At 43.6% G+C, this 26541-nt stretch overlaps 1 protein-coding gene across 4 annotated transcripts in view; it reads left to right on the top strand.

Moving 5' to 3' along the window:
* Positions 1–25419, top strand: part of ALPK1 (alpha kinase 1) — a 55003-nt gene extending 29584 nt beyond the window's left edge. For 3 of the 4 annotated variants that reach the window (XM_082236900.1, XM_082236899.1, XM_082236901.1), the window contains exons 4-14: positions 11549–11747; positions 13462–13521; positions 13761–13847; positions 14693–14769; positions 15318–15413; positions 16876–16980; positions 17803–19885; positions 21666–21819; positions 23113–23275; positions 23382–23568; positions 25039–25419. In XM_082236900.1, the coding sequence (XP_082093026.1) occupies positions 11549–11747; positions 13462–13521; positions 13761–13847; positions 14693–14769; positions 15318–15413; positions 16876–16980; positions 17803–19885; positions 21666–21819; positions 23113–23275; positions 23382–23568; positions 25039–25259 (3432 nt within the window). In that variant the 3' untranslated portion in view covers positions 25260–25419. Of the gene's footprint in view, positions 1–11548; positions 11748–13461; positions 13522–13760; positions 13848–14692; positions 14770–15317; positions 15414–16875; positions 16981–17802; positions 19886–21665; positions 21820–23112; positions 23276–23381; positions 23569–25038 lie in introns of those variants that run through there. The other variant, XR_014223145.1, reaches the window with a different exon arrangement.
* Positions 25420–26541: the final 1122 nt, after the last annotated feature.

The raw sequence follows: 26541 nt of genomic DNA on the forward strand, positions 1-26541 counted from the left end.
TCTCCTTCCTGGCTGAGCCAAGGAAAATGAGGGTCAAAAACACTTCGGCTTCCACTGGGATTCCAAACAGGACGTTTCCAGCTATTTCCCAGCACGAGCTGTGCTCAAAGTAAGCATAAGAAAACTGGGAGACAGAATGTGCAAGCGGGAAAGCAGCAGAGGTGATAAATAATTATATGTTTATTTGAAATGAACAGCTGGAGATATCTCATCTGCTTTTAATAAATGTGCTCTTGCCCATACGAGTGTCTGTTATGGTTTTCCCTAGGTGCCTGACCTCATACATCTGCAGACTGTAAAAAAACCTTCTGACTCCAGCCCATGTGAGGATCTGGTTTTTGAACAAATGGTTGGCACTGCCCTTGGTGCTCATTGGAGCACAGGATTCTGCCTTATGCCAGGTCTGACTATTGGTCCATCTACCTCTGTATAGTCTACACTGATTGGCAGCAGTTCTTCAGAGAGTTGATCTTTCCAGTCCTACCTGGAGATGACAGGGATTGAACTTGGGACCTTCTGCATGCAGAGCTCTGCTGCTAGGCTTTTCCCCTTCCCCTCATCACCTATTTCCACACACAGGTGTACACATACACACACACACACACACACACACACACACACACCGCTATGGAGGACTCTGGCTGTTGACACTGTCAGTGTCAAGGATCTGTTTCGCAAGTGTGTGTGTGGTGTCTCTGGTGATGTGAGGTGAGAATATTCTCTGCTAGAAAATTATCCAGAGAATATTCTCCACAAACTGTAAATTTTAACGTAAGAACCAGTTTTACAACCCACATTTTTAAAATATAGCAAATAATAAGTTAAGCTGTGATATTGCCAGTGTAAGTAATGAATAATGGTTTGTTTTTTTAATCCAGTTACATTACTGGGCATTGTGTCATTCACCATTGGCAGTTCTGAAATGTGAGCTACAGAAAACACACACACATATATGCTATTCATTTAATTTGATGAACATTTGAATTCGTATGTATTTCAACAATATGTAATAGCCTTTTTTTCTATTTTTGTGTGACCTTAATCATAGCAATTCTATACTCTTGGCCATATAGTGTGATATATTTTTTTACAAAAAGTACCGGTAGCGTCAATGCTTTATACACTTAAAGTACCAGGCCTATACAATTATGTGTAACAGCATGTGAGGTGGCCTTGATTTAAACAGTTGAGCAGTTGACGTTTCTATATTTTTATTTAGTGCCAGTAACTGGTTTTGGCAGTGCCATTTAGTGGTACAACATGCCATTTATCAGAAATTGCCATACTGAAATATATTACCATTAGAGCTATTAGAAGCACCAGACAGCCTAATACTGAATTTACTTGTATCAAAGAATGTGAATTCACTGCATTGCCCCATTGAATAACTGTACACTTTTTGGTTGCCATCTGAACAAGTTTATCCATGAATAAACATGTATATTAACTAATTATATCATTTTCAATGCATTAAAATGAATATTCTCCTATTTTAAATGAAAATTCTCTAACATTTCATTAACTGAGAATATTTTCGAGAAAATTCTCCAAGAGATTATTCTCGAGAATTCAATATCACTAGGTGTCTCAACCCAATAAGCAACCTTGTAAGTTACTGCATGTAGTAGCACTCTTTTGCTTGAGCAGATCATATCCTGCAAAGTGATCTACTGTCGTGTATCTTTATGACCCCCAGGGCATCTTGATATTAAAGCCTGAGATTCTCCCCCCCGCCCCATAACTGTCTATTTCCTCAAGTCATATTCAATGAGCATGGTTTGAGCATGATTTTAATTTGTTTCTTAGCCCTGTGATATGTCATGGATGTTTCCTGCACCGGAATTGGACTAGATTTGACTAGATGACTCTTGGGGTCCCTTCCAACTCTACAATTCTATCATTCTTCCATCCACTTTAGACCCGTTCCAGTTTGCATACAGAAGAAACAGATCTACTGATGATGCTATTTCCATCGCCGTCCATACTGTATTGAGTCATCTAGAACGACAGGGAACCTACGCAAGGCTGTTGTTTGTGGACTACAGTTCTGCCTTCAATACAATTCTGCCAGACAGGTTATTTCTTAAAATGACCAACTTGGGTATACATCAGAAGATCTGTCTGTGGGTAAGGAATTTCCTGACTGATAGGCCGCAGACAGTGAGAATGGGACCTTACTATTCTTCTACTCTAGTATTAAGCACAGGAGCCCCTCAGGGATGCGTGCTAAGTCCCTTTCTCTATTCTCTGTACACATTTGATTGCACCCCACTGTATAAGTCCAACACAATCATCAAATTTGCGGATGATACAACAGTGGTGGGGCTCATCAGTGAGAACGATGAGACTGCTTATAGGAAAGAAGTACAGGGGTTAATTCAATGGTGTAAAGAAAATAATCTTATGCTTAACACCAAAAAAACCAAAGAACTCATAATTGACTTTAGGAGAAAGAAAAGTGTATTGTTACCATTGCACATAAATGGCGAGGAAGTGGAGAGGGTTGGTAGTTTTAAATACCTGGGCATTTATATCTCGGAGGACCTCTCATGGACTGCAAATGTTAATATGGTTGTGAGGAAGGTGCAGGGGAGGTTGTATTTCCTGAGAATGCTCAGGGGACTGAATCTATCCCAGCACCTACTCCTGTCCTATTATCATAGTACCATCGAGAGTGTCCTAACCTATAATATATTATCGTGGTATGGGAGCAGCTCTGAAACGGATAAAAAAGCTTTACAGCGAACAATTAAAATTGCCCAGAACGTTATTGGGCTCCGACTACCAACCCTGGATGAGATCTTCACGTCTCGCATCTTGAAGAAGTCACATAATATTCTGAGAGATCCCACCCACCCTGCTCACAACTTCTTTGAACTATTGCCTTCAGGCAGAAGATATAGGACAATGAAAACACGAACCACACGCCTTCTGAATAGTTTCTATCCAAGAGCTCTGATTGCACTAAATAATGATCTCAGGGCCAGTTGCAAGGTTTAGTAAGTAGGGAGTGGAAGGAATGAGATAGGTTTTAGGTTATGTTATGTTTTTAATAGGTCATGCTATATTCTGGATTATGTTATGTTTTATAGATTATGTCTAAATAGGATGAGAGTTCGGAGATACGTGCAAATGTATATGTGAACCCGGTCTTTGGGTGGGTGTTTGATTTTCGTTGTTGTGTATACTGTGTATATACGGACAATGACAATAAATTTATCCAAATTCTGTGATAGTAGTGATAGCTGTACTGTATCTTTAAATATAACCTTAAGGGCCCTAAACTGGACCCTTTCTTCTGCCTGTTTGCATACGGAAGATACAGTCACCCATCTTTCTGGCAACTAATTTCCCAGGGAGGTGTCTGCTGCTTTCGTGTTGTGGGTTTTTAAAAACCCTCTTTTTCCAACCACCTTTTTTAATATGGCTGTTTTGAGAGAGTTGTGTTAGAAAGCATAGCTTTGCTGGCTGTTAACCGGTAATGCTAACAATTCTTCATTGTTTATTTTAATTGGTTTAAATGCTTTTAAAGTGATGGCTAGCTCAAGCAGCCTCAAGTTGTCTATACCTGAAATGGTTCAAATTTGTGCACAGTGAAAATTTAATAGATGACCATGGCCCATTAATAATTTTTTTCCAGCCTAGCCTACCCTATAAAGTTGCTGTGATGATAAAAGTGGATGCACGCACACCGCCCTGAGCTCTGAAGGAAGAGCAGGATAAAAACATAATAATGGCATACCCTGCCAAGTCTATAATGCAGTGCTTCTCGTTATTCTCCTAGTTTTCACAAACTATGAAGGAAGCAAGGCTCACTTATCTCTAGACTACGTGCTCAGTGGGGGCTTGTATTGCTTGCATTACATTCTCTCTTTTCCTGTGCAGGTGGACTTAAAAATATTTCAGAGGTTCCTACCCCCATTTGCTGCAAACATTTAATACATCCCAAGTGCCCTGTACCTGGATGAGTTAGCAATGCCATTCATTCCTAGTCTTAGCAAACCAACAGACCTCTAGGCTCAATTATTGATGATTTAATTCTTGCTCATTGAAAATTCCTCCACCCTCATCTGCTTCTATCTTCCTAATTTATTCTGCACAAGCAATTTCGTAGATTCACATTTTGTCCTGTACCTCAGTGCCAGATGGCTCTGGGAGAGAGTGTTTTCTCCCTTCCTGGGAGCAGCTGCAGTTGTCGGCAAAAACAAGGTATCCTGGCATTGAACCTAAGGCTGAGACCCAAACATTAAGGTGTTTTGCTGGGAGGAACCAGGCTACTAATGCGAGAAACCATGAAAACAGCACACCCGTCCACTCAGGGCATTTTCGCAAAGGCCCTTCAGTAAAGGCTGTTTTGCATTTCCACCCTGAACCCCTATAATTGGTGTATAGAAATCTTCTGCAAATCTAATTCCATCTCCACCTGACTCAGCTTCCCAGCCATGAAGTTCCTTTTGTGCCCCTAAACTCAATTACACATCCTAGGTTGACATTGTAGAAACAGATGTTCAGGCAAAGTGCACTTTTATTTCTCTCTCTTGGCATGGATACAGAAATCCCTTAATCACAATTTCCAAATCAGAACCCTTTTCTTTCTTTTATATTTTGGTTATATCTCTGTGTCGCCATAATTTTTTTTGTTTTGTCTATGAAGTGTCTTCCTCCTGGGGTTGTAGGCTTGATGGGTTGTTGCTGTTTAAAAAAATAAAATTATGTTCAGGAGCTTCAGATGCAACAGTGCACATCTGATCAAAAGCTTTTATGTAAGGTGCAGAAAGACAGGATGATATTTCAGTGGGATTGCAAACAAACTGAGGTTGGGCAAGGTCAGAAATAGACTTTTTCCTGTCCCTCAGAAACATAAATTAGCAAAAGAATTGTGGGCTTCTGTGGTATATGGTTAGATACACATTATATCAAATCTAAAGGAAAGCAACTGTAATAGGTGAGATGGACCTGTGGCCAAGGTGATGTCTGTTATCTAGACAGGCAATGGATATTGCAGATGTTAACCTGTGATGGGAGAAATCTGGAAGTGAATCAGTCAGTGCATTATGAATTGTGTGAGGCATTAGTGGCAATTCAAAATTACGCAGAAACTTCCGCTGTGTCTCATCTGCCACTTGGAGGTAATTTTATACATTCTTCATTTTGATATAAGACAGCAAGAGTTACGAGATCATCTTTTCTCAAATTAAATAAGCGCTCTTTCCTCAGTATAGCTTTGCATGTGCACCTCAGGCATGGCAGCCATTCTGTCTTCTTGTTTGACTCACATATGGAGAGTCTGACGAACCAGGATAACACACTTTCAGTCTCATCATGCTTCTACAGGACACTGCCAGAAAAAGAGAAGAGGAAAGCTTTTCATAGTTCTGCTGAAGGGAGGTGATTCTGGCAGCATGCTTCTGATATGCAATCCCTCTCAGAAATGTTGGCATCTTAACAACACTTCAAACACGTTTTGCAGGGTCTTAGACCTGCGAAACTGATTGACCAGAGACTATAATAGGACAGAAGACATAAATGTCTGGATCCGTAGGCAGTAACAGCTCTCCCATTCTGCTTCAGATTTCTGAAAAATTGCTATCTGTACCAGTAGTGGATGGCATGATGGGACACCACTACACATCTGACCTCCAGTTGGTTGCTTCACTGCTGCTTACTGGGAGGGGCAAGGTGGACGCAGTGCAAACACACTGGCAAAGCCTCTCCAGTGCTCCTGACAGTGTGTTTGCACCACACCAACCACACCACTGTCTTTCCTCTTTCCCCACTTCCCTTCTAGTAAGCAGCAGCAAACCAGAGATAAGGTGTGCATGGCATCCTACCACACTGTCTGATCCTGCTCTGTATCCATCATATGTGTATATTAGGAGGGGAATGTCTGTTGCCTCTTCTAGGCTTTATGTGTGAAGTCTGTCTTTTTACCCTGGAACTGCTGTCACAGAACTTGACCTACTTTCATTTTATGCTTTTATGGGAAGGAGGTTTTGGTCTACATTTTCCATTAACATGGCAGCATTTTTGTGGACTAGGAACTGTTGTGTGACTTGGGAGCCAAGGAAAAAGTCAGGTATGATTTCTCAGAGGGGACGAGAACAGGGTTATAACTTCAAACAATTGACACCGAGCAAAATGTATTGGTGTGTTAACACAGCACGCCATCTTCGGGGAAAGAAAAAGCAGCTGATATTCTCACCCTGTCTTGACTTTTCCTCATTTTGTGTCCATTTGGTTTTGGAGAGCGACGCAAGAGGTTTCGGCATTGAGCGGAGAGTTAAATTATGCAGCTGCCCGGCCCTCCAGAATAGGATACTTGGTTTAGATTTTTCACAATGCTATTGAAGTGCTTATTTTCCTCCTGAAGAGACACAAACAGATGCAAACTTCTGTAAACACTTTAGAAATGAATTCAGTGAGTTTGGCCTCTCAGCGGTGCTCAATAGCTGACAGAAAAATGTCTAATTAGTGCAAGTGGAAATAATAGGGCCACTTGGATTCCTTCCATCCTCCTCCAAGTCTACTTTTCCGAGGAACTCAAAGGCTCTTTTGTTTGGTAGGTCACCCTCTCTCATGCTTTTGTGTTCCAATCTCTTAAGGGAAGGAGGAGAAGAAGCAGAAAGAAAAAAATGCATTAGGCAATGGCTCAGTGCTTAAATATACGGTAGACTCTGGAGCATTGAGAAAAATGTGTCGCTGGCAGTGTTCGTTTTCAGGTGCTTAAAGACAGGGATCCCTCCATTGTCAAGAGGCACATGCACACAAAGAAATGGGAATCCCTTTCAAGTGTCATTCTTTGCAAAAGCATGCCCCCTTGCAAATAAATAAATATATTTCCACCAGTTTTTGAAGCATAAGTCAGCCCGTGAATACTTGTTCACAACTGGTCTTGTGAGGTAAACAAATATCAGGCATTCCTGTTCAAGTTGTTCACACTATGGCTATTTCAGTTTCTTCAAGATGCATAGTCTATGATTTGAAACAAGCCACAGGGTGTAAATCTTTTTCTCTGACAGGCTAACATCACCGACCTATCCCTAATCTTGGAGCTGATTGTCACCACAAATGTTTTCACACATTTATTGAGTCATTCATGAGAGTCTCTCTTCTGGGGGGGCGGGAGGGAATGGGAGCTGCTGCTCTGCCACGTTATTTGGATGGAGAGGGTGCTACATTCAGTCCCTGAAATCTTCAGTTTAAAGGTTTTCTGGTAGCAAAACTTCATGCTGGGTGAACCAAGTCAGTGTCAGCACACTAGTGGGCAAGATGGTCTATCTATCTGACAAGATAAAAGGCAGCTTATACCATTATCAAGTTTTACCTGACTCTTCCTGTAACTTCCAAATAGTACTATAGTCCTTAGCCAAAACCACACTCATACACAGGAACCCGGCATGTTAAGCAATGATTCAGATACCTGTATGGCTTGTATGCGATCTCCTACCTGCTTACCCAAAGTAAAGATCAAGCAATTAGTTGCCAGAAGTTGATTTTTACATCTGATTAGTTCATCACATGGCTGGAGCTACCTCCTAATTCTTTGAACAATGTCTCCCAGTGTGTAATGCTGGTTTCCCCAGGGACTTTATAGAAAGTTGCCATTGGAGGCCCTTGTATTGATGGGCCTGAAGGCAAAGTACCCTTTTGATGCTCATAGTACCAGGTGTAAATTTGTTGTTGTTGTTTAGTCGTTTAGTCGTGTCCGACTCTTCGTGACCCCATGGACCAGAGCACGCCAGGCACTTCTGTCCTCCACTGCCTCCCGCAGTTTGATCAAACTCATGCTGGTAGCTTCAAGAACACCATCCAACCATCTCATCCTCTGTCGTCCCCTTCTCCTTGTGCCCTCCATCTTTCCCAACATCAGGGTCTTTTCCAGGGAGTCTTCTCTTCTCATGAGGTGGCCAAAGTATTGGAGCCTCAGCTTCACGATCTGTCCTTCCGGTGAGCACTCAGGGCTGATTTCCTTAAGAATGGATACGTTAGATCTTCTTGCAGTCCATGGGACTCTCAAGAGTCTCCTCCAGCACCATAATTCAAAAGCACCAATTCTTCGGCGATCAGCCTTCTTTATGGTCCAGCTCTCACTTCCATACATCACTACTGGGAAAACCATAGCTTTTACTATACGGACCTTTGTTGGCAAGGTGATGTCTCTACTTTTTAAGATGCTGTTTAGGTTTGTCATTGCTCTTCTCCCAAGAAGCAGGCGTCTTTTAATTTCGTGACTGCTGTCACCATCTGCAGTGATCATGGAGCCCAAGAAAGTAAAATCTCTTACTGCCTCCATTTCTTCCCCTTCTATTTGCCAGGAGGTGATGGGCCCAGTGGCCATGATCTTCGTTCTATTGATGTTGAGCTTCAGACCATATTTTGTGCTCTCCTCTTTCACCCTCAATAAAAGGTTCTTTAATTCCTCCTCACTTTCTGCCATCAAGGTTGTGTCATCTGCATATCTGAGGTTGTTGATATTTCTTCTGGCAATCTTAATTCCGGCTTCGGATTCATCCAGCCCAGCCTTTCGCATGATGAATTCTGCATATAAGCAGAATTAAATAAGCAGGGAGACAATATACAGCCTTGTTGTACTCCTTTCCCAATTTTGAACCAATCAGTTGTTCCATATCCAGTTCTAACTGTAGCTTAAAGTGTAAATTACAAATTGACAATGAGTATTGCTTCCCAATTCTTTCTCTTTTGTATTAGCTTGTTTGTTTTTATCATCTTTGGTGTTGAGAGGAGTTTCCCCTGGTTATGCAATTTAAGGCAGAGTAAGATTTGAAAGTTCTTCCATTTATTACAAAACAAAATACACACTGTCAAAAATCAAGACCAGATGAAGCTGATTTCACATTATGTATTTCATGTTACGTTGTTTTTACAAATGCACAACCCATTTGTAAAAATGATAGGTTAGTGGTAGACATTACTGGCCAAAATAGGTGTTGCTTGGGTCTCAAAGCCAGGAATTGGGAATTGAATACTTTAGATTCTCCCAGTTTTTTTATACAAGAATTCAGTATTTAATCCTGAAACGTCTTTAGAAGTGCTGCCTAGCCTTCAGCACTGTTGGTTGAAAGTTCCCAATGGACAGCTCCTTGCTCTGCCCGGTTATGCCAGATCTTTGCTGGTCTGAAGACTGATTCACACTTTACATGGCACGATTGAATGCAGCCATGGATAGTTAGAAGACAAATGGGCAGGAGCATCTGATAGGGCAACACAGCACTGTTCACCTGTCTTGTTTGCAGTAGTCATCAGCATTGCTTACCTGTCTTCCCAATGCTGCATGTCACTGCCAGTTACCAAGATGGGGAGCAGAAAGGCAGTGAAGATAATGTCAAATTGGCTCCATCATTGCACCCATATTGTCATACTGTGCTGAGCCTTGTCCTTCACCATCTCCCTCTCAGTAACTGACAGTGACACTTGACAGTGTCAAGAAGCCAGGGGAACAACACCAGTTGCTACTGTAAACAGGTGAGGAAGTTGTCTCTCCCAAGCAAGAACAGGCACAGGAAGATACTGATTCCACACAGATAACAACTAAGTCCAGCGCTACCTAGTGACTAAACTGTATTATGACACTATCCACATGGATGCATAATTGCAAATGAAACAGAATACAGGGATATTGAGTATTTATGGTTGCTGCATGGACACATGTAAATTTGGCTTTATACATGGAAGCAAACGGGGGTAAATGTGAGCTTTCTGTCTTGTGAGGTGAAGATTCTATTTATTTAGTAGTAATAGTAGTAGTGTTTTAATTTACTAGTCCCTATGCATGGAAGACCCTATCTTCACTGAGGGAGCTTGTCATAGGGAAAACCCCCAGAACAGTTTGGCAGAGCACAGGGGAGGAGAAAGGGAATTTCAGTTGTGCAAGCATTATTCCTTGCGATGGAGTACATTCCTTACTGCTACACTGGCTTCCAGGCAAACTTAAATTATAGCTGCATCACTCTCTTTTTACCAATTAAGCAGCAAAGGCACTAGAGAATTTGAGTCACTCAATGAGTCACTAAGTCACTAAGAAACAAATGCCTTCTCCAACAGTGTTTTGTTAGAGTATGCACAGAAAATAAATATTTGGATAGGGGGTCTGGCTTCATGTGTCTATCAGAGTGGCCACTGAACTCCATGTCAAGGTAATATTCTCATACTGCAGCCACAGTACTGGTATATTTTAGTCCAAGTAAAATTTCCCTTCATCAGATTAACCTTTCCTATTCGATCCCAAGGAAGGTGTTACCAAATCAAACTTGAGGCTCCAGCAGGCAGGCATTTTCTTCTCATCTTTCCCCAGCTGAGGAGAGGAAAGCTGGGATGCACTTTTGCTCACACGCCATTCTCCCAAGGTGCAAGTTGGGCATTTGGGCAGATGTCACAATGCCTGCAGGGATTCTTGAGCACCCATGAAGGCTCTGTATACTGCCGCAGAGTTAGCCTGCTGGCCTTTCTTCTCTCCTAACAGCACGTTCCTTCATAAGTGTGGCTGATTCTCCATGCCAGGGAGAAGGATCAGCCTCTGAGGGGGATACCAAGGGAGTTAATGCTATTTTTAAAAAAATCATTAAAGGTCGCCTGCAAAGAGAAAACGTTGGACTGCTGACCTAGTTGCTCCTTTATGATGTACAAAGGAGCGTTTGATCTGGTAGCCTTTACTGCTATATTAATGCAACTTGTTGATGTTTAGAACTTGATTGACACCACAAAAGTCTTCACTTCCCTTGAGAATCAGAAGGCAATGGCTTTTAATAGCACACACACACACACCCAGTTCCCATTTAAGCTAATTTTAATGCTAAATGTAGGTCATTTCTTGAAAACAGATCACAGGTCTACTTTTTAGGAGTGTCTTACCTTCCTCTTCCTTTTTTAAATAAGGTTGCAAGATACAGTGCCACATAGTGGGTAGCATGTTGGACACAAATCAGGAAGGCCCAGGGTCTAATACTTGGGTGAGCTTGATGGGTCTAAGCTGTTGGTTGTGAGGTTAAAATGAGATGAAACTCTCTGAAATCCTTGGAAGAAGGTTGGGATGAAAATGAATCGATGGCGGTGGTTAAAATTAAAGTAAAATTTGTGGATATTCAGAATATCCTATCTAAGATTGGGAGCATTGCACACACCCACACAGTGATTTCACTGGTAATTAAGTATAGTGTTAGCCTGAATCCAACCTTGTGTGGGTTCCATGACTTGGTCTTTCAGTGCCATCGTTTGATGAATGCCAACTGGGCTGTGGCAGGCAGGAGGAGAAAGAGAGAGAGAGAGTACAATAAAATGTTGTTGGGTTTATCACAGGGTAGATAGTTTTCTACATTTAAAGCAACATCCCACCCCCAATCCCTCCTTTGCCCTCCAGTTTTCCGTAGCTGAAAGTGGGTATACACATTTCTCAGCTAAGCAAGTCAGCAAACATTTCTACCCCATCCCTCTCCCTGATGAATTACATACTTTATGGACAGTCCCCTAGAAGCGGTTCCAATTTGAGAGCTGGTTGCTCCTCACCATCACATGCGTTTGGTGTTCTTTTCAGGTTTGTCTGAAAGCCTCCATTACCAGCAGGGACTATGTGACAGCAGCTGCTATTGTGTTCCTGATTGACCGGTTCTTATATTGGGTTGATGGCTCCAGCCAGCTCCTTCGGATTGCCAAAAGGCTGCACGAGCTCCAACCTACAACACCAATTGCCCCTCAGCTGGTGATTCGCCAAGCTCGCGTCTCTGTAAATTCAGGTAATGAAACACTCAATGCGCTACCCCCCTCCAACCACCATCTCCGTTTCTCGGCCGAGTCCCAATTAGGAGCTGCTTGACTTTCAAGAGGATACTTTGTCCCATTCTGGAGATGACATTCCTATGATCCTGAGCCATCATTTTAAACTGACACCCTGCTCCTGCCTGCCATCTACTCTCCATCTACCCCACCCCACCCCCGCTCCATCTCCCTCCCACCTCTTCTGGCCTGCACAAAGTGTCTGGCATAAAGGGGTCTCTGAGAGAAAGAAGCAGCAGAGAAAATTGTGAAAGGGTGTGGAAAATACTAATTGGAGCTTTTGTCTCCTAACAAATCTGCCCTGCTGTTTCAAACGGGGGTCTGTGAATTGCTGTACTTCTGAGCAAAAGCCTTCAAAAAGATGATTAAAGATCTGGTATTTTCTCTCTCTCTCTCTCTCTCTCTCTCTCTCTCTCTCTCTGTGTGTGTGTGTGTGTGTGTGTACACATATACATGCACTATGGCCGCTTGGTGCAAATAATGCAGTTAACCTACTCATGTAAAATTGAGGGTTGTTGTTTTTTCTTCGTTCCTCTTTTGGTAGTACAGAAAGATCATGAATGGCATTGGCCCATTTTAAAATACATATTCCTAGTTTTTTTAGGAAGGAGAAGCCAAAGCTAAGCTGATGGTGAATACAGTTTTAGAAGGAAATAGCTTACATAAAATGAAATGATCATCTGATTTCAATCACTACATCTTAGGAATAGTATGTGCGTCAAATATAATTGTCCTTATTTCTGAGCTCTGCTATCTGTTGCCACTTCCCCCAGCATTGGGTTCCCATACGTTTTCTTTACTACAACCCCACTCAACCTTAGCCAGCATGGCCAATGATGAGAGATGTTGGGGTTTGTAGTCCAAAAACATCAGGGAGAAAGGCTGAGTCTGATGCCAAGTCTTGCAAATACATGTCTTAAAGAAGTAAACAGGAGATTGGCGTGTTGTTTATTCCTAAAGTCCAGGGTGACATAGTTGGACCACAAAGCTTCAAAAGAGCCAAAGTGAGGTATTAGCCACCCAAATGTGGGTGAGTCTAGGCAGATATAAATATCTAAACTACCTCGGTGAGCTCTCATCTTGGGGTAGCTTTGAGCATCTGTAGGCCTGTTCACTTTACACTAAACACAGGTACAAGCTACCACTACACATGTACAAGTGTTTTTGTGAAAGGGTTTACGCATGTTGATTCATACAGCTCAGCTATTGTGCACACAGAAACACAGACACTATGCTTGTCGAACGTGACATGAATAATGATAAGAGTGTAGATAGTGTGCATCAACTGTTATTTACAGAGATTGTGCGCTTGCTGAATGTAACATGTGAAAGGCCCTTATATAATTCATCTTCAAGCAGTGGGTCAGGGTCTATGACTGGGTCACAATTGGATGGAATCCCCTGCTAAAACAGAGGAAAAGGCCTTCGTTTTAGCAGCATCCTTGTCTCATTATGATGTCAAGTGCCTGGCAAATGGATAGCCCCCACCCACCTGTCAGATTTGTCCTGTGAGGCTGGTCCTACCTTTGTTCTAAACTAAAGGGATAAACTGAGAAAGATAAATGACTTTTTTAAAATAAAATAAAATTCTAAAAGACCAGATTTACCCTTTCCTATCACACTTCAAGATTGAAATATTTGCCTCAATATTTTTGTTTTTCCTCTTCTTTCTAGGTAAACTGTTAAAGGCTGAATATATCCTTAGCAGTCTTATTAATGACAATGGAGCAACAGGTATCTATAATTTGTTGCTTCTACACTTTGAGTTATTATTTATAAATGTTCCCCCCAAAAAATTGCCACCTTGCTAGCAGAGCCACTGCCAGACGAATGTGTTCCTGACCCAGACAGCTTCTTTCTTTGTTTTTCTTAATTTGTAAAGGTCTTGGATATATATTTACCTCACCTTTCTACATCTTCATGTTCCCAAACACTGTAGTGTGTGCAACTGCTCTTTTCATTCTGTTTCTCAGGTGTGTGGAAGTACTCAAAAGAAAGTGACAGGATCCTTGTTCAGTCTGTCTGTGTACAGATTAGAGGACAGATTCTGCAAAAACTGGGTAGGATTCATGCAGCAATCTCACATTCTATGGTTTCAGCTGATATTTTTCAGTTCCCGTTCAGTTCTCTGAATATAGTGCAGGAGTCAATTCTCATAATTGTGTTCTTTCTAGCTGCGAAATATTCCTTATTTCCTAAAAAAAATCAAAAATCAGCTGTATGCCTAGCGAAATGTATTGGCAAAAAAGAAAAACCTAATGTGACCCAAATTCTATGCCTATAATTGCTTCAAATTGCTTACTTTGCATATTTATTTTGCTTCCCAAATTAAGACTTTAAAATTTCTCCTCCTCCTTCTTCTTTGCAAGATGTTGGGTTGCAGAGGATAAAAAATAAGGGCATGGAGTGGTGAAATTATGTGATGATCAGGCTCATAACAGTGTGCTGGATTAAGCTACTGGCGCACCTAGTCCAGTATCCTATTTCCATTAAGTTGTAAGGAATGGATGCTTTTGTCAATTTCAGTTTCCAATTTTTCCAATCTTAAATTCACATTTCTGCAGTTGTTTGGTTTTTATTATTATTATTTAAAAAAAACCCTTTTGAAAATTTGTATCATACACAATTTTGCAAACCATTTTTTCTAATGTACTTTGCATATTATTTTCACCAGTAAATGCTTATGTACACTTTCCTCAAATGTGCACATATTGGGGTTGGAAAACTGCAAACCAAAATTTGGACAAGTGTAACTTTTGAATGACAGCTATGGTTCAGTTCATGTTTGGCAAACCTCTCCCCCATCCCTACTAAGCACAAGTGCATTAAATAAGTTTATAAAATATTACTTCTTTTTTAAAACAAAAACAAAAACTGAGCGTTCATTTTTGTGTGTATGTTTCAGGGATGTGGTATGAAGCAGCAGAGCTGATTTGGGCCTCAATTTTAGGTTATTTCACACTTCCCCAACCAGATAAAAAGGTAATGTATGTACTATTTTCTTTTAAAAAATGAGTATTTTCTGCTATTAGCAGTATTTGTTCTGCTCCTCTAGACAATCTAGAAAGCAGCTTGCTCCAAACCTTTTAGCAGGAACTGAGGAACAACAGAAAGGGTAGTCCTTCACAGAGGGATCTGCTGGTGAAGAAGAGTGGTCCTTGCTGTTTCAAACAGACCCAAGTCCTTCACAAGCTGTGGAAAAGTAGAGTGTCCTTTTTCCCATTAAGACACTGAATGATGTAAAAACAGCCTGAGATTTTGGGTGCTTCCAGACAGGGATTCATTATTGCAAGTGGGTTGTTGGCAACAAGTCTGTTGTTGTTGTTGTTGTTTTGAATTTACCAGATTTTCTATGGAAAGAGCGAATCTGGATTAAATGGCTAGGGATGTGTTGGTGCTGCATGCATGAGGAGTCCCAATCCCATTTGGAAACACCCTGTGTGTTTTGGAATGGATTCTTGTGTTCTAGAGAAGTAATCTGCAATGGAAACAGTGAAACGCCAATTTGTCTTTGTGTGTGTCTCCTGCAGGGAATTGCTACATCGTTGGGTATCTTGGCTGACATCTTTGTTTCGATGAGTGAAAATGATTACAACCGATTTAAAGACAACTATCAGTTTCACCTGGTATCTATTCCTGTATTTGAGATGAACTTTGTTTAGCTTGCTGAAAATTGTGTGTGCTTTGTTCAGCATCCCTGACTAGGGAGATTTTGTGTGATACCTGAAGCTCACTTTTCCACAATAGAAACAGATTACTCTGGAGAATATTATTTGTCCATCCATACCAGTACTGTATACTCTGATTGGCATCAGCTGTCTAGGATCTCAGAGGGAGAGTCTTTCCCATCTCCTATGTGATCCTCTTTTTTAAAACTGGAGATTGAAGTTTTGACGTTCTGCACTAAGCTACAGTTACTCCTCATTGCCTCTCCGTGGCGAAAGTACCGTATTTTTCGCCCTATAGGACGCACCTAGATTTGGGGGGGATAAAGGGGGAATTATTCCCCCCCCCCCAGGCACGGGGCTGGGGCGGGGGAAGCTCGGGCTTCCCCCGACGCCAGGCCCCAGAACGGGACCCAGAGCCATGCTGAAGCTGCGTGCAGCTTTGGCATTGCTCTGGGAGCTTGCAGGGCTAGAGGAGGGGGAAGCCCTCCACCAGCCTTCTAACCAAGTCGGGGGACAGCGTGAAAGGCGCGCTTCGCCTCCCGCTGTCCCCCGAGTTTGCTGGGCTGGCGACGGGGAGGAACAGGCTTCTCCCCCCCACCAGCCTTCTAACCAAGTCGGGGGACAGCGGGAAAGGCGCGCTGCGCCTCCCCGCTGTCCCCCGAGCTTGTGGTGCTGGCGGTGGGGCTCTCCTGAAGCCTGGAGAGCGAGAGGGGTCGGTGCACACCGACCCCTCTCACTCTCCAGGCTTCAGCAAAAGCCTGTATTCGCCCCATAGGACGCACACACATTTCCCCTTCATTTTTGGAGGGGAAAAAGTGCGTCCTATAGGGCGAAAAATACGGTAATTGCCAAGTGCTGAGCCATTTGTTGTTTGTTCTCTCATAAAATTATGGAGAGAGGAAGCACAGAATATGCCATGCACTCCAGCCCTCAAACATAAGGCCATAATTAGACATTGCTAAACCTTGGCATCAGTCTACACTGTGGTCTAAACCACTGAGCCTCTGTGGTCTAAACCACTGAGCCTCAGAAGATCGACGGTTTAAATCCCCATGATGGGGTGAGCTCCTGTTACTCTGTCCCAGCTTCTGCCAATCTAGCAGTTCGAAAGCATGCCAGTGCAAGTAGGCAGGAATGTAAATGGCGTTTCCATGTGCTCTGGTTTCCACCACGGTGTTCTGTTGCGCCAGAAGCAGTTTAGTCATGCTGGCCACATGACCTGGAAAGCTGTCTGTGGACAAACACCGGCTCCCTCGGCCTGAAATCGAGATAAGCACCTTAACCCCATAGTTGGCTTTGACTGGAGTGAACCATCCAGGGGTCCTTTACCTTTTTACCTTACATAGACTCACCTATCTACACAGAGATGAACGGACAGCAATCTGCCTAAACTTACATTTCCTTCCTGCTGTTTCAACAGAATCTTCTGAAAGAGTTTGACCACCGTTTACTTTCAGCTGCTGAAGCGTGCAAGTTAGCAGCGGCCTTCAGCCAGTTCACACCACTGTTTGTGCTCACAGCAGTCGTAAGTGTGATACCCAATATACTTAATTCTTCCCTGTGCTGAAGATTATTCACTGCCGTCTACTACTGCAATATGTTGCTGTGTGCATGTAAAATCAGGATGTGCATTCCAAATTCAGATGCAATGCAGATGAAAAGTTGTGCTGCAAGTGAAATGTCATCTGGCTTTTTTATGCTGTTAAACCTGTTTATTTGGAGCAGTTGCTTGCTACAAAACCATTTACTGTTCCCTATCATTCATACCGCTTTAATGTCCCATTGATTTAACTGAAAACATATTGGATAATTAAGAAAGTGGAACTGGAAGGTAAAGGCTGCTAGTTATACAATCTATCTTTTGGTTCTTTGGGAAGGAGGGGGGTATCTTCAGGAAAGCATTTGGCAGAAGAAGTGTACTTCATACCCCACTTATCTGTGGATTAAGTTCCAAAGGTTTTGAGAATATAGCTTCTTCCTGCTCCCCAACCCACCTCAATCCCACTGAACACCATAGACAAATCAGTCCCTCAGATTAATAGGCTTTGCAGAGTTTTATACTGAAAATCCCATTAGCAAATGCACAATTCTAGCATGGATTTTTTTGCTAGATATCTCAGAACAAACCTGTTCAGTGTTCCTTCGGTGTGTAACAAGTTTAACTCAAGCATAATTGATCAAACACAGAAAAAACAAGTACTTGAAAATCATTTGGCAAAAGCTATATTCTCAAAACCTTTGTAGTGGTGTGAATTCAAATCTGAGGATTCTTTATAGGATCTGAGTTTCAAATTTGATGCACGAACCTGTAAGATCCTGTTCATTTCAGCTGTACTTATTTTTACAGAATATCCGTGGAATGTGCTTGCTGTCTTACAGCCATTCAAGCGAATGCCCTTCCGCAAAGCAGAAGTTTTATTTGTCCGAAGCAAAGGAGTCCTTTGAAATTGGTCTCCTTAGTAAGAAGGACAAAGAACCAGTCACCAGCAAACAGGAGCTCCACAGTTTTATCAAGGCAGCTTTCTGCCTTACAAAAGTGCACCAGAGGCTCTACGGTGAGAGCGAGAGACTTAGTCAAGTGAATAAGTTGTGCCAGGAAGCCTTACAGAAGCTGTATGCTTATAGCCATTTACCACATACTGAAGAGCAGGACAAAGAGCAGCTTGCCAAGGATATCATGTGCCTTGTCATGTTAGTTAAAGAGCACTTAAATGTGCAGGATTTCTGTAACTCAGATGCCAAGTCCTACATTCCAGATAGCTACAAAACTGGTGTTGAAAAGTCAATTGTGAACGGTGAATTGAGCTTCGAGAAAGTCCTTGAAATGTATTCCCAGCATCATGCAGCAGTCTGTGAAGTTTATGGAAGTGTTTGCCACAGCTACAAGATGAAATCAGGAAGCCAAACAGGAGCCTGTATAACAGCTTTGAAAACGGAAACCAAAAATATGGACACCATGTGTACCACTGAAGAAAGATCACATCATGGGAAAGACTCTGCAAAGATCTCGCTTTCACAAAAAGGAAGGAAAAATTGTGAGGGTTTTAAGGAGCAGATGCGACAGAAATTATTCCATGCCACTGCCCTTGATGAAGAAGTAGAGTGCATTCCTTCAGAAAGACACACTGGTGGTATTTCAAGTAATTCTCATAACAGGAGTGAAAGTTCCAGTTCATTGAGATCTTGGAGCAAATTCTCCAAATCGAGTTCCTTTACTAGTTGGGAGGAGATTGACTGCAATGAAAATGAACTGCCCCAAGATAAGGTACAGAAACAAAAGGCTACTGGAGGTAAGGAGCAAGAATGTTCTGCAGCTTTGACCGAAGATGCTGAAAAGAACTGCCAAAAGCCAGATCCATGTGTACTGTTTTCCAGAACTAATCAGCTCTCTCTTCAAGAGCCTCAGAATGACTGTTGTGGCTCTTTAACGCATCCCAATCAGAATAATATAGGCAGGACTCACAGAGTAACAGAATCATACCCAAATCTCAGAGAGGAGCACATAGAGGGAGCAGAGAATGCTTTGAAGCAGCCACTCCAAGAAACCAGTAGCACTAACCCCCAAAATAGTAATGATCTTTTGAGTCCCACTTCTGAACAAGATGCCATTATTCCATCTTCATTAATGGATTCCAGGAGCAAGGGCTCCAGTGCCATTTCTAACCATAATCTGTGCAGCATTGGGAAAGGAAGCACAGAAAATATAATAGAATCAATATCTAGACATGGTTGGCCATTTGTTGACCCAGAAGGAGAAACTGTGGACACTACTGAAGATGCACAGATGAATTCACACCTGCCTGATGCCAGGAGGACACCTGCCTCCATCAATAGTAGCATGCCCAAACCGGAACGTGACCGCTTTGTTCAAAATTGGATTAATAAATCGAACTCTGCAGTGCCTCCAGAAAGCTCCACTGGAGTATCTGAAATTGACCCGCAAGCAGAGACAACAGAAGACTGTGAATTTGCTAGTGAATGTGGGAAAAAGTCAGCAGGTCATCTTAGTGACGTCTGCATAGCAAGAGATCAACCACATCACAGCTCTGGGGCCACAAATTCTCCTTTGGGGGCAAAGAACCAGCCATTAGTCAACCAGTCCAGTGACTGTGCTACAACGGAAGAAGATGACGGTGAAAAGCTAAGGAACATGTTGAGCAGCAGTCACAGTTCAAGCTCCTCTCTAAAATCATGGTACAAAGCAGCCCACTTTTCCAGCAGTTTTTCTGAATCGGGGAGTCCTTCATTTATGAACTCTAGCAGCAGCTCTTTTGTCTTTTTGGAGAGGGCCAAAGAAGAAACCCTACAGGCTCGCGTTCTCAGTGACGATGACTATGGCAGGCTTTTGTCTGGTGTAGACCATGCCTGGCTAATGGAAAGAATGAAGAATACAGGGCTCTTCAAGCCAAACCTCTTTGGTAAAGCGCACTGTAAGTAGTAAGTAGAGTTTTCCGAAACGCACCCTTATAATTATTTAATCCCAAGCATTTTGTGCTGCTTTCAGGGAGGGAAAGATTTTTGTTCTACAGTGGTACCTCGGGTTACATACACTTCAGGTTACAGACTCCGCTAACCCAGAAATATTACCTCAGGTTAAGAACTTTGCTTCAGGATGAGAACAGAAATCGTGCTCCAGCAGTGCGGCAGCAGCAGGAGGCCCCATTAGCTAAAGTGGTGCTTCAGGTTAAGAACAGTTTCAGGTTAAGAACGGACCTCCGGAACAAATTAAGTACTTAACCCAAGGTACCACTGTAGTTTACAAGCCCCAAGCACTCAGGTGTATTGATTCCTGCGTGAACTGCACAAGAGCACACTTGCCTCCCCCAGGGGTAATCTGTGCAGGTGCCCCCACTTCACGTGTCACAACAGAAAGACAGGATTCGAATCATTTGCACATACCCGGGTGAAAGTCCCATTTAGCCTTGCTATGCTAAGATGCCGATGGACTCCAGCTCCCACCGGCATGGAAATGGTCAGGGAGTTTGAGTATCTCAAGGGCTGCAGTTATCCACCCCTGGGTTAGCCTGACTGATACTGCCTGTGCGAAGTACCAAGACCAAGAAAAAAAAATTATTTGTTTCTGATCAGCCTTTGGCAAGCTTTATGCCAAGGACAGATCCCGGTATTGTGTACCTGTATATGGGGTGAAGTGATTGTCAGTGAGTGGCCTCCAAATTCTCAAAGCAACGAGATTTCTGCATTGCAGGGGGTTGGACTAGATGACCCTTGGGTCCCTTTTCCAACTCTGTGATTCTGTTATTCTGTTCTATCTGCTGTGCTATATGTGGGGGAAAGTCTTTTTATTTTATACCGATTAAGAACATAAGGAGAGTCTGGTGGGTCAGGCCAATAGCCCATCTAGTCCAGCATCCTGTTCTCACAGTGGCCAACCAGATGACTGTGGGGAAATGCATAAGTAGGATCCAAGCACAAATGCATTCTCCAGCAACTGGTCTTCAAAACCATTACTGCCCCCAACTGTGGAGATGGAACACAGCCATCATGGCTAGCAGCCATTCGGAGCCTTCTCCTCCGTGAATTTTCCCAGTCCCCTTTTTAAGCCTTCTGGGTTGGTGGCCATGCACTGTGTGACGTTCTTTTATCTCTCCTGAATCTTCCAACATTCAGCTTTGGTAGGCGTCCACAAGTTCTAGTATTAGGAGGGAGAAAGGCTTCTCTCTATCCACTTTGTCTGTGCCAAGTATAACTTTATAAACTTCTAATCATGTCGCCTTTAAAAGTCTTTTCTCTAAACTAAAAAGTCCAAAACTGTAATATTTCCTCACAGAGGAGTCACTCCATTTCCTTGATCATTTTGGATCATTTGAATGCTTTTGTAATTTCACATTCCCTGCTAGCAATTTTTTAAAAAATGCATTCCTTTTTGTTCTAACGGTCGGTTCTGTTACTCGGTGACATATTTGTGAGGAATGCCTTCCCACTTTGCAGCCCTTCCAAAAGCAATTCAACCTGCCTTGCCTTTCCCACCTTCTGTTTATAGATGAAGCTGACTGTAATAGTACACACTGCAGCCATGAATGCAACTTCCTATGGGTGTGAGCGAAATGTCATTTCTCTGTGACTCAGTCTGGGAAAAGGACATTGATCCTAGCAAGAGAACAGTTTTAACTCTGCTGTTTCATTCCTGGCTACTGGTACGGAACAACCCTTTGCTGAAGAAGTTGTCAGTTCATTTGTCTTCTTTTCCAGCCGCCCTCCTTTTGAAATTCTCCAAGAAATCTGGGCTGTGGACTGCACAGGAAACTGCTGTATATATTGGGGACTACCTGAGCGTAGCAAAGAAAGGCAGACAAAGGAATGCTTTTTGGATACACTTTCTGCACCAAGAAGAAACTCTGGGAAGGTATCGCTCAAACCAGCATGACAATTTGATCAGTCCAGGCAGTTATGTGCTTAGTTTGTAGGCTTAGATCCCACATGATAAATAAGGAGTCTAGGCAGTGAACATAATGCATCCACAAAACAGCATGAGAATACCTAGCCAGATTCTGTACAGGGATAGGAAATAACGGATGGATTGAGCTATGCATCAGAAAAGGCTTGTGTTAATACAGTCATACCTCAGGTTACAGCTGCTTCAGGTTGCGTTTTTTCAGGTTATGGACTGCCAAAACCTGAAAGTACCGGAACGGGTTACTTCCGGGTTTCGGCAGTCGCACATGTGCAGAAGTGCTAAACCGCACTTTGCGCATGCGCAGAAGCACCAAATCACAATCCGCGCGTGCGCAGATGCAGGTTGTGAACGCTGCGGGTTGCAAACTTGCATCCCACACGGATCACGTTCGCATCCCGAGCGTCCACCATATAAGAAACTTAAGCAGGCCTTTGAAACAAAGTATGGATGGTGTTTGCTTGATAGCAACAGGCAAAGCTTTCCACAGCCCATAACTGTACAGTTGGAAGGGACCCTGGGGGCCTCTAGTCCACCCCCTGCAATGCAGGAATTTAAACTAAAGCATCCATGACAGATGGCCATCCAATCTCCGCTTAAAAACCTCCAAGGAAGGAGAGTCCCTCATCTTCTGGGGGAGTCCATTCTGCTATCAAACTGCTCTTACCGCTTTTTTCAGTTGCAGTCCTAACTACGGGTAGTAAACTGCATCAAACTTAGTGGAACCGACTATGGAATAACCATTGTTAGGAGTGGTCACCTTATCTCATTATGTTCAGTGGAAGACATTTAAATACAGTGGTACCTCTGGTTGTGAACAGGATCCGTTCTGGAGGCCCGTTTGCAACATGAAAAGAGCGCAACCTGAAGCGTCGTATCTGTGCAGGTGCGTGGCGTGATTTGCCGCTGGTGCGCATGCACGAGCGGTGAAACCCGGAAGTAACCCTTTCCGGTACTTCCGGGTCACTGCGGGATGTAACCTGAAAGAACGTAACATGAAGCAAACGTAACATGAGGTATGACTGTAACACGTGTCCTACCTCTAGGACCTGAGAGACCAAGGTTCAGATCCCCACTGGCACCAGTCACTGTCTCTCAGCCTCACCTGCTTGACAGGATGGTTGTGAGAATAAAATGGAGAATGGGAGGTTGATGCACACAATCTGTGCTCCTTGGGGGGAAGGCAGGATACAGTATAATGTTGCTGCTGCCGCTACGACTCTTGTCACCGTGTGTTTTTCATAGATACGTTGGCAAAGAGTACAAAGATGAAAAGGAGCTTCTTCACCATTTCAGTGATGTGGAAAGACAAATGACTGCCCAGTACTACGTGACAGAATTCAACAAGAGGCTGTATGAGCAAAAAATCCCAACACAAATCTTCTACATCCCATCGGCGGTCCTCTTGGTAAGGAGCAAGCAGAAGGTTGCAAAGGATTCAGCTAGTGAAAGGAGCAGGCAAAAGCAGTGGGCTGAAATGCTGTTCACATCACAATCCCCTTTTTGTTCCCCAGGTACTAGAAGGCAAGTCTATACAAGGATGTGTGAGTGTGGAGCCTTATATTCTAGGAGAGTTTGTGAAGTTATCCAACAACACCAAAGTAGTAAAGCTGGAATACAAAGCCACAGAATATGGACTCGCTTATGGCCATTTCTGCTATGAGTTTTCCCAAGGCAGAGATGTGGTGGTTGATTTACAAGGTTTGTACTGCCAGATGTCAAATGATGGAATACAGTATTTTATTGGAGTGTCTTGAGCTGCTCCTGCCACCCCCCTTTCAAAAATAACTCTTATAAAAAAATTATTTGGATATGAATATTCAGAGCTGAAGTTTTTAAAAGAAAGAAAATGTTAAATGTCACTTGGGGGAAAAAGAGCAAATTACTTCAGCAGCTCACTGTATTGGCTTAAAACCTAATCAGCTTTCTCAGGTATCATAGCCATAGCCATCTCATTCTGTATAGGGACTATAGATATAGGTGCTGCTTTAAATGTGGATCTTTTTGCATTTGATTTTCATTCATAACATTTTCTTTTGATATTTTGTGATTTTTTTAATGCTTTAAAGTTGTAAACCACTTAGAGATTTCTTTGGAAATGTTAAAGTGGTATAAAAATTGTTCAAATACATTATGCAGGCATAAACAGGTACTTTATATTTTTTTAAAACCACTAGATTCCCCCCCCCCAAAGCAAAACAGAGACCAAGATTTTGCATGCACATGTACAAACCTATGGTGCTGAAACAAGTAATCTCTGTAGTCAGCAGATTTGCAGAAAATGAAATGGAATGCATATACGGTATATTTTTAGAATCAGTATTATAACTTAGGGTGCTAGGGAAGGGGTAGTACCTCTGCTGGGGGACATGTCATGCTCCTTCTGGGGTAGTTTGTCCACATTTTGTCCCCACCCTGCACTCACCTGTGGCTCCTAAAAGCTGTGAGCATGCAACAGCGGCCACCATAGGTGCCAACTCCCTGGGGCCCTGGGTCCCACACCACCCACAAAATTCCCCATGAAGGGGCCGGACACCCACAAATTTTGGTGCCAGGGCCATGCACGCTGCATGGCATCCACGGCCCCAGGCACCCGTGGTTCCTGGGCCAAGTTGGCATTCCTTGTAGCCACACCCTGAGAAACGGCTTTGACTGGACAGCCAAACCAGGTGAGGGTTGCCTATGGGTTTCAGACCCTCAGTGAGTTAGGAATCTCCCCTGCATGCGAAGACAGGCTCTGCCAGATTGAGTGGATGAGACCAATAGGGGGGTCCAATGGTCAAGAAGGCAGTTTCTGCACATGGTGTAGGGGGAAGCGAGGGGCAGGTGGGGCTCTTCAACATGGGAAGGTAGCCCATCTAGGAGAAGGAAACTCTGATCCTAAACCTCTGCTGCCTTGTGGGGTATCTTTGGGAGAAGGAAAGGCTAAGGAGTAAACCCTGAGGAGTCCCTAAGGCGGTGGGATGGCGCCTTGTATGCCTTCTTCCAGCAACTTCTGCAGCCAGGCTGTTGCCCAATATATGGCTCTGCTTTCCTTTGGACCACACCAGAGGCGCTGAGAGATGGGTCTTGTTATCTGGGTAGCCCAGGACCTCCATACACATTGCCCAGGCTTGTGCCCTGGTGAGTTCAACAACAATATTGTAACTGTAATTTTTTTCTTTTTGACAGGTTGGGTGACTGGTAATGGGAAAGGCCTCATCTACCTGACTGACCCCCAGATCCATTCTCTCTCTCGGAAAGAGGCATCATGCCTGACAAACTTTGGGAAGAAAGGGATTTGCTATTTCTTCAACAATCAGCACACAGAATGCAATGAAATCTGCAGACGCCTTTCATTGACTAGACCTTCAGTGGAGACTTTGAGAAAAGATATTTCAAGTCACTTTTGACCACAAATCTAGAGAATTTGTAGCACTGGGTGTTCTAGCTATGATATAGCAGTCAAGTTGGCTGCTTCTTATGTGCTTTGTATTTTATTTTATAAACAATATGTAAAACAGGCTGAAATGAAGATTCTCTAGAATAGTGACTGAAACAGAGCTAGGGGGAAATATACCGTATTTTTCGCACCATAGGGCGCACCCAGTTTTTAGGGGGGGAAATCAAGAAAAAAATCTTTTTTTCCCCCCCCAGCCCCAAAGAGGAGCGTACAGGGTGCGCACAACCTCTCCCTGCCGGAGGGGTTGCGCGCAGCTATGGAGCAAGCCAAGTTTTGGCTTCCCCTTTAGCCCCATGCAGCCTCTCCTTGCCGGGAGACGCTGCGCAGGGCTAAAGAAGCCATAGCCCCGCGCAGCGTCTCCTTGCAGAGGGGTTGCACACAGCTATGGAAGAAGGCAAGGCAGCGAGCGGGATGGATCCCGCTCGCTGTTTTGCCTTCCCCTTTAGCCCCGCGCAGCGTCTCCTTGCGGAGGGGTTGCACGCAGCTATGGAAGAAGGCAAGGCAGCGAGCGGGGTGGATCCCGCTCGCTGTTTTGCCTTCCCCTTTAGCCCCGCGCAGCGTCTCCTTGCCGGGAGACGCTGCACAGGGCTTTCCTGGCTTCTCTGGGAGGTGGGGGATTTCCCTCACCTCTCGCAAAACCGGCAGAAGCCGTGCGCACTTTAAAAGGGCTGCACGGCTTCTCCTGGCTTTCCTGGGAGGTGGGGGGATTCCCCCACCTCCCGCAAAACCGGCAGAAGCCGTGCGCACTTTAAAAGGGCTGCACGGCTTCTCCTGGCTTTCCTGGGAGGTGGGGGGATTCCCTCACCTCTCGCAAAACCGGCAGAAGCCGTGCGCACTTTAAAAGGGCTGCACGGCTTCTCCTGGCTTTTCTGGGAGGTGGGGGAATTCCCCCACCTCCCGCAAAACCGGCAGAAGCCGCGCACACTTTAAAAGGGCTGCATGGCTTCTCCTGGCTTTCCTGGGAGGTGGGAGAAGGGACTGATGCGGCCAGTCAGTCCCTTCTCCCTCCTGTGGAAAAGCCCGCAAGAGCGCACGGAGCGCCTGCCTCCCCCCTGCATTCGCTCCATAGGACACACACACATTTTCCCTTGCTTTTTAGGAGGGAAAAAGTGCGTCCTATGGTGCGAAACATACGGTAAATCATTTGTACTGAACTGTTTGGTGGTTTAGCTTTTTTAAAAAAATAAAACACCTTTTGGAGTAGAGAGCAGAAAGGTCTCCAGCTATCAGAA

The sequence above is a fragment of the Podarcis vaucheri genome (assembly GCF_965113315.1).
Source record: "Podarcis vaucheri genome assembly, chromosome: 9".
In the NCBI taxonomy this organism is placed as follows: domain Eukaryota; kingdom Metazoa; phylum Chordata; class Lepidosauria; order Squamata; family Lacertidae; genus Podarcis; species Podarcis vaucheri.